This window comes from Vespula vulgaris, chromosome 10, assembly GCF_905475345.1.
Source record: "Vespula vulgaris chromosome 10, iyVesVulg1.1, whole genome shotgun sequence".
Classification (NCBI taxonomy): domain Eukaryota; kingdom Metazoa; phylum Arthropoda; class Insecta; order Hymenoptera; family Vespidae; genus Vespula; species Vespula vulgaris.
In genome coordinates, this window is record NC_066595.1 from 4,141,979 (window position 1) to 4,156,076 (window position 14,098).

Consider the following 14,098-nt stretch of genomic DNA (forward strand, 5'->3'; position numbering starts at 1 on the left):
AAAAAAGAGAGAAAGAAAAGGAAAAAAACCGATGAACTTTATGAATATCTATGATATGCAAGAACTGTCTCTTTCAATGAATATTCGCGCCAGAGTCACGAAGTTTAGTATCAAAGAGAAGAGTCAATGAATCCGACTAGAGGCAAAAGCACGTTGCAACGTCCGGACTGGAAGGAAACCAACAGAACTGGATTGTACGTGAGTGTAAGCTCATCTAAAGTACTGTAATTGATTTATACCTTGATTACATTGTCTACAGTTGTGTTGTTGCAGTGAAATCTCTCTCTCTCTCTCTCTCTCTTTCTCTCCCTCTTTTCCTTTAAATTTACTCCACTACATATCTCAGACATCTATCACGATGACACCAAACGCTGAAAATTACATTGAAAATAGTAATCCCATGGCTAACACATTTTCATGTTATCGGAACGTCGATAGAATGTCATTTACTTTAAACGTTTCTTCGGCAAGATGTCATTCACTTTAAACGTTTCTATGGTTCGTAGCATCCGTATATTTTTTCTTAAATCTTCGTATTTACGCTTCGACTTATCCGAATCCTTCATTCTCAATGACATTTCAAAATCCGCATCGCGATATATCTACGTATCTATGTGTAAGATAGCTATGTGTAGAAAGGAAAGGAAAGGTTGAAGAAAATTGTTGCCACCCTTCGAGAGAAGAGAGTTCTATCTATCTCGCAAATTCGAGCGTGCCTTCGCTTATTTATTCTACGAACGAGTGCTGCCTAGAGGGGAACAAGTAGTAAATTTATTCGAAAGCTCTACAACGTTCCTTTACTACGCATACGATAAAAGCTTTAAGGAATATGTGTACTTTTATTTTCTCTTTCTCTCTCTTTCTCTCTCTCTCTCTCATTTTCTTGTATAAGTTTTACGAGGAAAAAAAAATCTCGAGTATTTTACAGACCATTTCCTAAAACTCAAATTTTTCCCTTTCTTCTTCTTCTTCTTTTCCTTTATATTCTCCTTTTTCTTTCCTATTCCTTTACGTGTTTCATCCTCAAACACGTATTTTCCTTTTTACGTTGAAAGTACTTTTAAGTTAGCCTGTCTCACATATATACGATAAGGATCGTCCGTCGTTTAGCATCTGACGTTTTGACATGAGGTTATCACAAAAAGGAGAGCAATTTGATGCGAATAATTTATGATATTAGGCCCTTGTCACGTAGATCAACTTTTCAGTAATCTAGCTTTGCATTTTCTTTTTCCTTTTTTCTTTCTTTCTTTCCTTTTCTTCCTTTTTCTTTTCTTTTCTTTTTATTTAAGGAAATCAACACTTTAGCTCGTACAACGAAGAAAACTAATTAGAAGTATAAGTTAATTGAAAAACAAGCAAAAGAATATTTCCCGAAGTTCAAACAAAAAAGATAGCGCTCTTATCAATTAATAACATTTTTTATTTTTAGGTAATCGGACGACACAAATATAATTCAAGAAATAAGATCGAATGATTTATTAATAATCAACAATTAAACTTTGACCGGCAAATAAGGGGAAAAGAAAAATTCCTAACAGAAATAAGTAAGTACGCGCTTCTATTTCATAATATTTTAATAACTTTATTTACGCAAGATTTCCATGAGATGATTATTATAAAACTAGTCTCCTGTGACTTTTGTACGATGTAATTTTTCATACTATGTAAGGCTAAAAACCTTGAAGTTTTTCTCACAGAACTCATCGTATACGATGTAAGGCACAACCTTGAAGTTTTCTTTTCGTAAAACTCATCGTCGCCTCGTTATTGCAAATTTGGAATCGATGAAGAAACATCTTGCAGCACGATTTATCTAACAACGTCTCTGCTCCATTAGATAAGTATTACGTAGCTATAGATAATTATGTGTGTGTGTGTGTGTGTGCGTGTGTGTAAGAGAGAGAAAGAGAAGAAAGAAAAAGATAATAAAGCGGTAAAGAAAGAGAGAGAAGAAAAAAGAAAATAGGGGTTGTTCTATCTCTTTCTCTCTCTTTTTCTTTCTCTCTCTCTCTCCCTCTCTCTCTCTCTCTCTCTCCCTCATCCTTATTCCAATTTCGATAGAAATTTTCTATTGCGCATGCGTTCGACCTCGATGCTTTTCGCGCCGCAGGAACTCGACACGCGAAATTCAACGAAGACGAGGAACAGTCAGCGTCGAGCAGCGTTTCCGCTCCGCTTGTGCGTTCCTCCGCGAGAGGACGAGATGAGTCCTCTCATCCTCGTATCAATTCTTTCCAAATCTTCGACACCTCTCGAAAAATCGTGAAACGTTTGTACGATACGATAAAAAGGAAATAGAAAAAAACAAGAGAAGAAAAAACAAGGAAAAAAGAAAAAGAAACAAGAGAGCAAAAAAAGAAGAAGAAGAAACAGAAACGAATAATAAGAATACATAAAAACGACGATAGGGGTGTGCGCCCGCGCGCGCATACGCAAGAAACTCAGATTCATGCTGGTTTATTTCGGATCTTTTATTTTCTCATTCTTATCATTTTCACGCCCGATTCGATTTCAACGAGGGTGCGTAAAGTCGCACACGCGTTCGAAGCATGGCCATCATGCAATCCTGTTGCTGCTGGCAATCAGTTCGCAGAGGGAGTTACGCTTGTGCCATTTATACCGGAGTAAGTAACACCTCAGTGCGATTGATTTCACCCATTTTCTAATGAAACACTAAAGGGGAACTACGGGATTAGTATTCGATTTATACGGAGGTAAACTCTGTTAATTCGATTTTGAAGAATTTTCTTGTTTCTTATGATATTGATACGTTTCGAGTAAAATACAGTTGATTTACTTTGTGAGAAAAAAAAATTAAAAGGAATATATATATATGTATGTATGTATCTGCGAGAGAGATTGACAAATATTATAAAGAAAACGTATATATGTATTTTTCTTTGATGAGACGAGTTTCTGCTCGCTCGAGCGAACGCATTTTGTGCAAACTTCTTTTTTTCTATACGGTTGAGAGAAGATTCCATAGAGTTCTGTAAACGTCATATTGTCGATACTCGATAGACATCGACGCCTGTCAATTGATCTTTTTTCATTCTATTATATCTGATATATTTTTCGATCATATTACACTTATTGTTCCTTCTTTCCTCTATTACATATGTGTGTGTATGTGTGTATGCGTATGTACGTGTATATATATGTATATATATATATTGATAAAATCGATAAGGATGAATGTGCTTATAACCAATAGTTTAGTTCATTTGACTACATCCTTTAATATTTGTGATCATTTAAGACAATCGAGAAGCGGTCCATGTGCTTGCAATGTGACCCAACGCATACCCTGTTGCTGCTGGTCGATATCTGAGTCTAACTTTTACATAGGTACATATGTATATACCTACATACATACATACGTACATACGTACGTATATACGTATACATCTTAAGTACCATCGAGAAGCGAATAACACGATCATGATATGAATTTCACGATAGTATACAATAATACAAAATTGATTTGTTCTACTATTTTGTTTAACTTGTATAATTTCAAAGCAATGCAATATGAAACTCTCATTTTGTATTTATAATTATCGATCGAAAATACGTGCTGTTAGCATAGCTGATTACTTACATGAATTATAAGCATGGTACATAGACCTTCTAAATATAATTATTATCAAAATTTATTCATTGAGTTTTAACTCAAATCGAAAACACGTGAAATGCATTTCGTTATTTATAATTAACACATGCGTTCATCGAATTGAAAGGATATAACGTTCGTTCAAAACTCACGGTAAATAAAAATCCACTTAAGCTCGGAAACGTGTGCTCTCTTCTCTTTATGAAATAATCATCTCTTTTTAAGCTGGTTACGTTTGCAGAAGCTTTCGATGAGTAATGTGTAAAAAAATTAAAAAAAAAAAAAAGGAAGAAAGAAAAAACAGAAAAAATGTTTATTTTCGAATATGTTCAATTCTCGAAAAAAGGTTCAAAAAAGTGAAGAATAAAAACATAGAAACTCGCACGATTCCCGAGGTCCACGTTAGTTTACGTACATTCACTGACCCATGGGAAATTTCATAGCAGTGTGTAAAGTACTATAGTTAATTTAATCATGAAAATGTGGTTCTATTCATTTCATTCTTCGTATTGTCACGCGATCTATCATCAATACGATAGATTTTCATCGATATTAAAAATTCGATTTTTAACTGTTTTCTATATCAATTATATCAAATATATAAAAGTAAGTATATATGTATATATATATATTGATTTATTTATTTATCGTAAAAAGAAAGAAATGTAATTCTGAAATCAAACGATAATAACAAGCTTACACCTTTATAGAATTTAAATACAAACAACGAAATTGCATTCAGTAGAAACGTGGGAATAAGAGACTAGGATACCCAATAGTGTAGTTGATAAAAGCTATGCACTTTGACTATATCGATTGCCGTAAGAGGCTTGTATCGAGTTGCTCGTCATATCCTTTCCTATGTAATATTATACGGATTGGTTCGATCAGAAAACTCGCTGCGATTCTCAATAGCATAAAATAGAATAACATAATATATATATATATATATATATATATATATATATGTATATATATATATACATACACACACACACATATATATATTATTGGATAAAGTTGTATTATACATAAATATAAATCGTAGCTTTGAATTTTCATGAAAAATTATGCTATGAATTTTCCGAGTAGTCCAATACGTATATATATATATATATAAACGAAACATAAAATTGGGTCGACCCTGATAGCTCTTTCCTACGTTTATATCCTTATAATGTAATACAAGCTTAACGAGAGAACACGTATACATACACCGAGACATTTGGCAGTGCACTTTAACAGCCGTCGTAAAGCTAGCACAAGCATTAACTATTCTCGTAAAGTTTTTCACGAGAATATATCGAAGGCAAACTAAAGAATGAACGTAGCTTCCCGTTTGAATGATATCTTTACGATCGACACATATTAAAATAGAGAGAAAAGAACAAAAAACAAAGCAAAAAAATATATAGATATATATAAAACCATCCTTTTGCATTCGACATCGTGTGTCGACATGGAACGATCCGCTAATAAAAATAGGAATGGAAATAGTCGAACGTAAATCGAAAATCGATCGTCCACGAGATCCGAAAAGATATTTTTACAAATTGTGAAAGAATAGTTAACGTTGGCAAAAATCAATATGATTTTAACGAACGAAATAGATCTATCTGTTCGAATCCTTTAATCTTTCCAACTAGCGAAAGAACACGCAGTGAAACTGTTTGACATTATTGCGGCAAACGCGTCAGAGATATTATAGCCACAGGCTGATAACGATATTGCCAGTCTCTCTCTTTCTCTCTGTCTCTCTGCCTTTAACGTAAAATCAAATTAGTTGTCGAAATTGACTTCGCAGTAATTTCTGTTTGCAACAATTTTAACATTAACATCCCTTTCGATAATACGATCACATACTCTGGAAAGAAAAATTTTTTTCTCATCGTTTTCTTATCTTTTGTTATATGAATATTATATATGTATAAGATCTTTCTTTTTTCTCGATTATAAATAATATATATATATATATTTTTTTCCAATTTATAATTTAATTAATATAAACAATCTTTGTTTCAGATTTACTTTATTATCTTAATCATCACAACTGGAACAATCTTGCAAGCAGAAAGTGAATATTTATCTGGAAATCGCTCATTACCAGAATCGTCGAGTTTCTTAGAATCTGATACAATATCACCTAGTAAGTATAACGTAGTTTTTCAAAGGAACGTATATTTAGGTTGAGCAAAGAGAGAATTTTTATTGTTTCAGCTACTGTACGATTCAACATAACTCTGTTGATATGTTCGTGTTCTGGTGTAATCTGTTGTACTCTTCTTGTATATGGTTTACTCAAGGTAAAAAAAATTTCTCTTTGATAATATATTACATATAATAATACGGTGACTCTCTGTTATACATCGTTCTTGAATAATTCAAATACTTTTCTCATACCTTACAGAACGAAAGAATTTTTTTACATGTAATGCTAATGAGAAAAAAAAATGAATATTTAAGAATATATAAATCATGGAAAATAGAAAATTGCATAAAAATTATAAAAACATTAGAAAATGGAACAATAAATATTATCTTATTCTATTCGATTCGATTTCCATATTGATAATTATTTTTCATTATTATTTTCTTCCTAGGTTTTCCGAAAAATAAAAAGAAAAAAAAGAGAAAAAGTGAAAGAAAAATGAAAATAATAGAAAAGAAAAGAAAAGAAAGAAAGAAAGAAAGAAAGAAAGAAAGAAAGGAAGGAAGGAAGAAAGAAAGAATAGATACACGGTTTCTCTTAGCTCCAACGTTGCTCGTGTTTTCAACGACGTACGTTTTCTTATCGTTCTCACGTTGTTTGCCTCACCGGCTGCTGCCTCCACAAGATATAAATTTTCCACTTTCACACCATTAATAAACAACCCTACGCGAAGCCCCTCTTCCTATATAGAAGCCAACAGTCCAAGTTCCGTCGCGAAATATACGTATCTACCTACTCGCACAACCCTCTTCTTCTTCTTCTTAGTCTTCTTCTTCGTCTTCTTCTTCGTCTTCGTCTTCGTCTTCCTCTTCTTCTTCTTCTTCTTCTTCTTCTTCTTCTTCTTCTTCTTCTTCTTCTTCTTCTTCTTCTTCTCCTCCTTCTCCTTCTTCTTCTTCCTTCACCTCCTTCTTTTTCACCTCTTGCTTATATTTTGCTTATTTATATAGAAGGAGGAAGTTTCTCTAAGTGGGCTAAAGATTAATTCCTACGCTCAAAGGCACCCTCCTGTGATTTTCTCCAGGGTCTCGCACGCTCATCGTTTCTTCGCTCAAAGAGAATCTTTTGAGGAAGCAAAACGAGATAGAGGGAAGGGTAACGATCCCCATTATAATCAATATTTCATGAGTTTCCTTGCTCGCAAAAGTACTTTCCTTTTCTTTTTATTTTTTTTTCACTCTCACACTCTCTCTCTCTCTCTCTCTCTCTCTCTCTCTCTCTCTCTCTCTTTCTCTCTTTCTCATTTTGTTGCATAATTCCAGCTATGTCAAAAAAAGAAGACGTAGTATTTCCTTTTTGTTTTTTCTCTCTTTTTTCTCCTTTCTTCGTATATAATTCTACGTAAAAAAAAAAAAAAGGAAAAGTAAAATTCATTTAGTCTAATTAATTTAGCTTCGTCTCGTACATCAAGCGTGATTTCTAAGTAGTTAATTAAACTTCTGCACGGAATAATTATGACAGCGCGCATTAAGTCTCGAAACTCGCAATTTAGTTTTAAAGGCGAATGGCGTGCATCTTTGAATTGTCAAGTAAACGACTCATAAGAGATTTTCGTGTTTCTTCGAAAACAAGCTTGCACGAAGGCGTTCAACCTTCTTTTCTAATTAAATTATTGGCTTTTAATTTCACTTTATCTTGTTGCGTCGTTAAAAAAGTCCATGCGTCGATTCAATTACGAACATAAAGTATCTAATCCAAACTGTTAAACTTCTTTATCTCGTACCAACGTCGTAACATAACGTTCTGAGTTTTAAGCTGGAAAAGTTGTTAACTACTTATCCAGTCACTTGAATCTCATGCTATTAATAATCCAACCTTCCGAAATTAGGACTAAGTACTTTATTACTGGTGTTCTTTGCTCAACGACTTTACTCTTATCATTAGAAAACAGAAGAGAAATATGCACAATCAATCGATTGGAGGGAATCGATCTGTGTAAAATACGATTAAAGAAAATTTTATTTTGTATCAACCAAATATTCTCAAATATATCATTTTTTATTACTTTATCGAAGCTAGGTAATTCTGATAAGAGATAAAAAAAAATATTTCCTAGGATAGACATTACAACAATTGTAAAAAAAAGTTTCTTTCAAAGAGAACTCTCCATCTCCTTTTCGATTTTAATTTAATCTTATAAAACATGATAACTTCTTGTCAGTCAGTGACCATGAAGAAATTGGCCTCGGTTTGTTTGAATACTTTTTTAAGAAGTCAAGTTAGGTAAGTGGGGAATTAAAATGGATGGGGTACCTTCTTTCCAGTAGCAAGCATATTTAACTTAATAAGCCATAAACTTTTGCCCTGTCGTCTCGTCGAGTTCGAAATGAATATTTTCTTTTTTTTCTCTCTTTTCTTTATCTTCTTTCTCTTCTTTCTTTCATCTTCTTCTTCTTTTCTTCTTTTTTCTTTTCAGGACAAGCGAATCTTCCTCTTGCCATGGATCGTTAATGTGATCACTTGCAGTATGGTCGACATTGCGCACGCTTTGTATCTCATCATCGTGACAGTGAGTATCGCAAATAAATTCATTACAACGTCTATCAGATATATTCAGTTTTTACAAGTCTACTATAATCTGAATTTAATACGTCTATTATATCTGATTTTAATCGATCAAGTTTCAATAATATTATCCGTCATTAGTTTTTATCTTCGAAGATAAGATATTGTTTTCGAACGAAGTAAATCTCGGTATACTCTTAGATTTTAATAAAAAAAAAAAAGGAAAAGAAAAGAAAAGAAAAAAAATAAGACGAAAAAAACAGGGTCAACCGCGGGAAGAAAGAGAGATCGAACTTCGAAATTACATCTCCGTTCGACCTTTTGTATGTAAGAACTGAAAGGAAAAAAAAAGAACGGAGTCTTGATGACCTCTGATCGAACCCGTCACTCTTTTACTCATACCTTTTTCTCTCTTTCTCTTTCTCTCTTTCCCTTTTTTTTTGTTTTTACTTTTCGTGCGAACAAACCGTACACTATCATGCTTTCGTGTGGAAAAGAAATGTCTATCATAAACGTGACATTGCCTTGGGACATAGCAAACTGAAACTATCTAGCTGCTGCGTTATTAGTTTTTCGTTCTTTCGTGCGTACACACAAATATAATAAAGGACGCAACATACTAAACAAATGACACGTACGAAAAAAATTAATAAGAAAAAGAAATATATATATCGACAAGAAACATTAGAAAAATAATACAAATATTCGTTAAATCGATTTAATAGCTTTTTTTCGCTTTGTTTATATTTATTTACGAAATAAATTTGTCAATGGTGTTGACGAATAAAACAGATTGAAACGAATCATTGACGAATCAATTCGTAAACACATACATGCATATACGCGGACAATTACATACTTAAAACGAATACGAGTATATATGTATATTTATCTATAGAACAGAGTGACGTTATCGCGTTCACATGGTTTCATGGAAAAATTCACATTTTTTCTTTGATTTCTTTATTTTACGCTCGCTGCGCATTGTGTATCGGGCAATACTTTCAATACATCCTCGCAAACAACATTCTCTAGCCCGAATCCTGCTTGTTAGCGTACGAGAGAAATGGTTTCCAATTTTCTATAGAATCGATAGAAAAATAAAGGCACATAACAAAAGAAGAAACATCGACGTGATTTATACATATATGTGTGTGTGTGTCTATATATATATATATATATATATATATATATATATATATAAACCCAAAAGTTTAAAAAAAGAAAGAAAGAGAAAGAAAAAAACATTGTTAACGAGTTCCGAAACTTTTCCTCTTTATACTTCTTTTTTTCGTCTTCTTTTTCTTTTTTCTTTTTTCTTCCATACCTTTGACAATACAGAGAGCAACACGTTGCCTCGACAAATTTAAAACTTTCAGCTTGAGCTATGCCGTCTTCTCTATTTTTCAGACCAACTTTAATCCAATAACGGCAATGCTCTACACGCTCAACTTTTTTCTTCTATGTTTAAACGTGAGTATTTTAAAAGATCGCACTTAATGTTCGTACTATAAAACAAATACTTTACGATCCAGGAGATAAATCATTGATAATAGCTCAAGCGATATGAGAAATATTATAAAAAAAAAAAAGAAAAAAAGAGAAAAAACAAAATTATATATATATAGACACATATGTACATATATAGGTGTATTCTGTCCTCTGCGTCATCTCACAATATCAAGAATATTTGGCCGGTCGTGGTACGGCAGCGGATGACACCGACTACAGGGTCAGTATTCTGAGAGTCTCACGACGGAAAGGGCAACGGGATAAGGGAAGAAAAGTTAAGTGTATAAAAACATTATTTTTTCTCAAGCTATCGGAGTCTATACATTTCGTTTTCAAAGTTTTTCTTTCATTTTCCTTAACTTTTCAATTTTCCAAACCGTTACCGAAATATCCAAAAATTATTAATCGAGCTGTTTCGTATTCTTCATCGAATGATTCTAAATCAATCGAAAAAGAAAGTCCTTAAGTCGTCTTATCTTCTTCGTTTATACTCGCTTCACTTTATTAAAGATTTCCAATACGATGGAGAAAAAAATCGATCGATTATTATTTGTATATTTAATGACGTAACAGTGGCTCGTGATTTACATTAAAGTGCGAAAATGTTTCTCCTATCGGTGACTTCTTTATATCAGAACGTAAGAGCCAATACGAGCGCGAGAATATAACGAGATCTTCAGTATTGATCGTTTTTTCCAACTCGGTTTGTCATTTCACGAAATCCTGTTAACGGTCTTTCGATTGTTGATTATCTGTTCCAGTTAATTATAACGATTATTCGCGTTTGATTTTTACGGAGAGAGAAAAAGGAAAAATCAGAAAAAAGGAAAGAATAAAGAAGGAAAAACGAAAAACAAATTTTTCTCCGCGCTTATCGTCAATCTTTACATTTCATCTATAAGTAACACTTACTATTATTCAATTTAAAGAAAACTTTCTCGTCTCTTATCTCTCTTAGATACTTTTCAATTATTCTTGATAGATCTCTTTAAATAGAGATACGAGAATGGAAGAGAATAAAAATTTCATTTATGTTATATTAAATTGAATTGATGAAATTCTTAATTGCAATGATAAAATTATTGAATAATTTAATTATTTCTATAAACGAGTTCAATCAATAAAACTATTCGAATAAATTTATCCGATTGAAAAGAATCGATGATAATTAATTCTTTATATACTATATATACACGTACATATATATATGTATATATCTAATATTAGATCAATGAAATCAAATTACCGAGAATATTGTGAATTGTATAAAGTAAATTTATATCATATCGATATCGTATATGATATCGTAGATTATAGTCTTATTTAACACCAACTAAATTTGAGACAAAATATAGAACGAAATATATTTATATATACACATACATAAATGGAGAGAGAGAGAGAGAAAGGAAAATACCGTAGCTAATTCTAGATTCATCTAAACAAGCTAAAACCAGTCCATGTGATTATAATCTCAGTTAACTTTATGTATCTCATACGTAAAAGAGAAATACACGTGCGACATATCTCTGAATTTCGCTTATCGTCTCGTCGTTGCATCCCCCAAGGAATAGAAATACGATGCATCAGTTTCTTTCGCTTGGTTTCGTTCTCGGAATACCGATGTTCTCTCTTTATGTTAATAAAGATACGAACCGAAACCTTATTACCTTTTAAAAAAGAAACATCTATTTTTTCTAAACGATTTCAGGATTTCAAAAGTTAAACGTTCTTTAGATTGATATATCGAGAGAAAAAAAATTGATACGTGTAAAAATGTTTTACGTTTTCGTGTAGCATGTTTATATGATTGATTCGATTAATTAGTTTAATATAAAACTTGGAAAAAATGTATTGTTATTATATTTAATCGAACGATATCATTATATAATTTAATACCAATGGATATTAATATTGGAGGAAACGTTCAAGACAGCAGTATTATATCTAAAGGAAACAATATATCATTGATCTAGCATACCGGGACTATACCAAAGAGAAGCATCATGCTTTGAGTAGTTCGAGGTAAAACCGATTATATACCGAGCAAAGCTTATAGTAAATCGATGGGAATCACGCGGTAAACTACCTTCCTCTATCCTTGTGTGTGACGATATTACGAGGCGATAATTATGTAATTCAAGGAGATTTCTATGAAAAAGCTATTGTGTCGTCTTTATATATTATAATCATTGTTCTTGTTGTTGAATACGTATATACTTGCGTACAAGTAATTCTCTCTTCAAACTAATAGATCAATCAAATTTATTTATTATTGTTGTTACGAAATAAGGATATCTCTAATTATTATCCTATATTTAGATACGATTTAATACTCGATATGTATCTAATTTATTAGACGTTTTGTATTTCTTTTTTCCTTCTTTATTTTTTTTATCGCGAACGAAGAGACATTCGAGCAACGTCCTCTGGACACGGTTTAAAACAGTCATTATGCGACGTCCTTTGAAGGTTCCAGCGGTGAGATACGTGGTACAACCGACGACAACTGCGACATCCTGTTTGAGCTCACGAAGAGCACCGACCAATAACGAGACGAAAGAAACACCAACGCCGACCCAAAGTCCAACCGCGGCACGAAATGTTCTTTCATGTCCTGAAAAGAGTCCTACGGTGGGACGAACACATAAGAAGCACGTTCAATTTCCGGACACGCCAACACCAACATCAAGTTCGACGCCAACGGCAATACCGATGTCCCTGGAAAAATCGGGTGAGTGCGTTCGTTGATCCTTTGATCAACTTGAAAGTAAACAATGTCTGAAAGTAATTTCCAACTTTTAACATCTATGATATGGAGTCTTTCATGAAAAATAGACACGATTCGAACTTGATAAATAATAGTAATAATAATTATAAATAGGTCTTCCTACACTTAATAATATTTTAATGATCGATCATCCCCTATAGAACAACAAGAGACTATCTCTTTATCCTAAAAATGTTAAATTGATAGATTCGATATGAGAGATGAAATTATAAGTCAATTTTTGGTAATTTATCTTAATGAATAAACTATACGTGATATAAATACAATGTATCAATTAAAAAAGTTATCGGTCTAAAGTCGTACATAAGATCCTTATTCTCTCGAATTACAAAGTACGTCTATCATTCAAATGTTTGAACACTAGAAGATGCGTACTAGTTACTCAAGATCAAAGGAACGCGTAGAATTTCAAACGAGACATAGGAAATCGATTTATTCATAGTAACGTAATTTGAGAATTTTTCTATTTTCAGAAATTCCTCTGACGGACTCCAATACAAAATATACCATGGATATAGGAATTTCTTTTGAAACACATTAATAATTAATCATTGATTAATTGTTTCAAACACAAGCTGGTAGTTAAAATCCTCGCTGGGTGAAATTCTCTATTCATCTTTCGCGATCGATCGTTTTTACTAGGACAATCTATTCTACAAAGGACTTCGTTAAATTATCACGTCGCGAATCGTTAATACTCAAAATATTACGCTACTACAAAATAATTGAACTTGCAATGAACCAACGGTACCTGTTGTTTGTACATGTATATATTTTTTAGAGATATAAAAAGAAATGTAACATTTTTCAATAAATCATCTATATATGAAATTTATTGTATTCGGAAATTAAATATTTTCCTATCCAAGAGAAAGAGAGAGAGAGAGAATGTCGAAAAATGAATTATTTATACACATGTATAATTATATAAGTATAACTTATACATGTGTAGTAAATTTGATCGTGATTCGAATCGTTATTTATCAATGAGTAAAATCTCCACATATTTTTTGTTTCCGAAAAATTATCATTGACAATAATTTATTTACTTGGCCTCCGGTTTTAGCCGTTAATATACAATGTTTAACAAAACTTGTATATACAATTCTCCAAGAGTCTCATCAAGAATACTGAAATACGAAAACAATATTATCAATTTTGATAGTATATAAATTTATCACAGATTTGTAATGTGATCGGAGCGTTTTAATGTTAGACTATTGTATTAAAGATACAACTATATTTACAATAACATTTCAATTTATCTTTTTTTCGTCATGCATTATGTACGCAACTATAATTTACTTGCATTCGAAAAAGACATGCATAATATAATTCTACAACTCTTACTAAAGGAAGAATATGTATATGTATATATTATATCATATATACCTATCATTGATTACGATCTAACGTGATATCTCAACAAAAAAAAAATAAATAAATAAATAACAAACTAATATAAATA

The 14,098-nt window shown here is 32.1% G+C and overlaps 1 protein-coding gene across 3 annotated transcripts; it reads left to right on the top strand.

The window, feature by feature from the left end:
- The first annotated feature begins 1,374 nt into the window (after positions 1 to 1,374).
- LOC127066895 (uncharacterized) lies at positions 1,375 to 13,461 on the top strand. 3 transcript variants are annotated; one of them, XM_051001149.1, is made up of 9 exons: positions 1,375 to 1,547; positions 1,701 to 2,627; positions 5,639 to 5,762; positions 5,834 to 5,919; positions 8,239 to 8,331; positions 9,738 to 9,800; positions 9,976 to 10,113; positions 12,312 to 12,573; positions 13,104 to 13,461. In XM_051001149.1, the coding sequence occupies exons 2-9, from the start codon at positions 2,553 to 2,555 to the stop codon at positions 13,169 to 13,171; spliced, it is 909 nt and encodes a 302-aa protein (XP_050857106.1). In that variant the 5' UTR covers positions 1,375 to 1,547; positions 1,701 to 2,552; the 3' UTR covers positions 13,172 to 13,461. The 3 variants fall into 3 exon arrangements, with proteins under 3 accessions (XP_050857106.1, XP_050857108.1, XP_050857107.1); XM_051001151.1 differs by having other exon boundaries at positions 9,976 to 10,059; XM_051001150.1 differs by lacking the exon at positions 1,375 to 1,547 and having other exon boundaries at positions 1,593 to 2,627.
- The last annotated feature ends 637 nt before the right edge of the window (positions 13,462 to 14,098 follow it).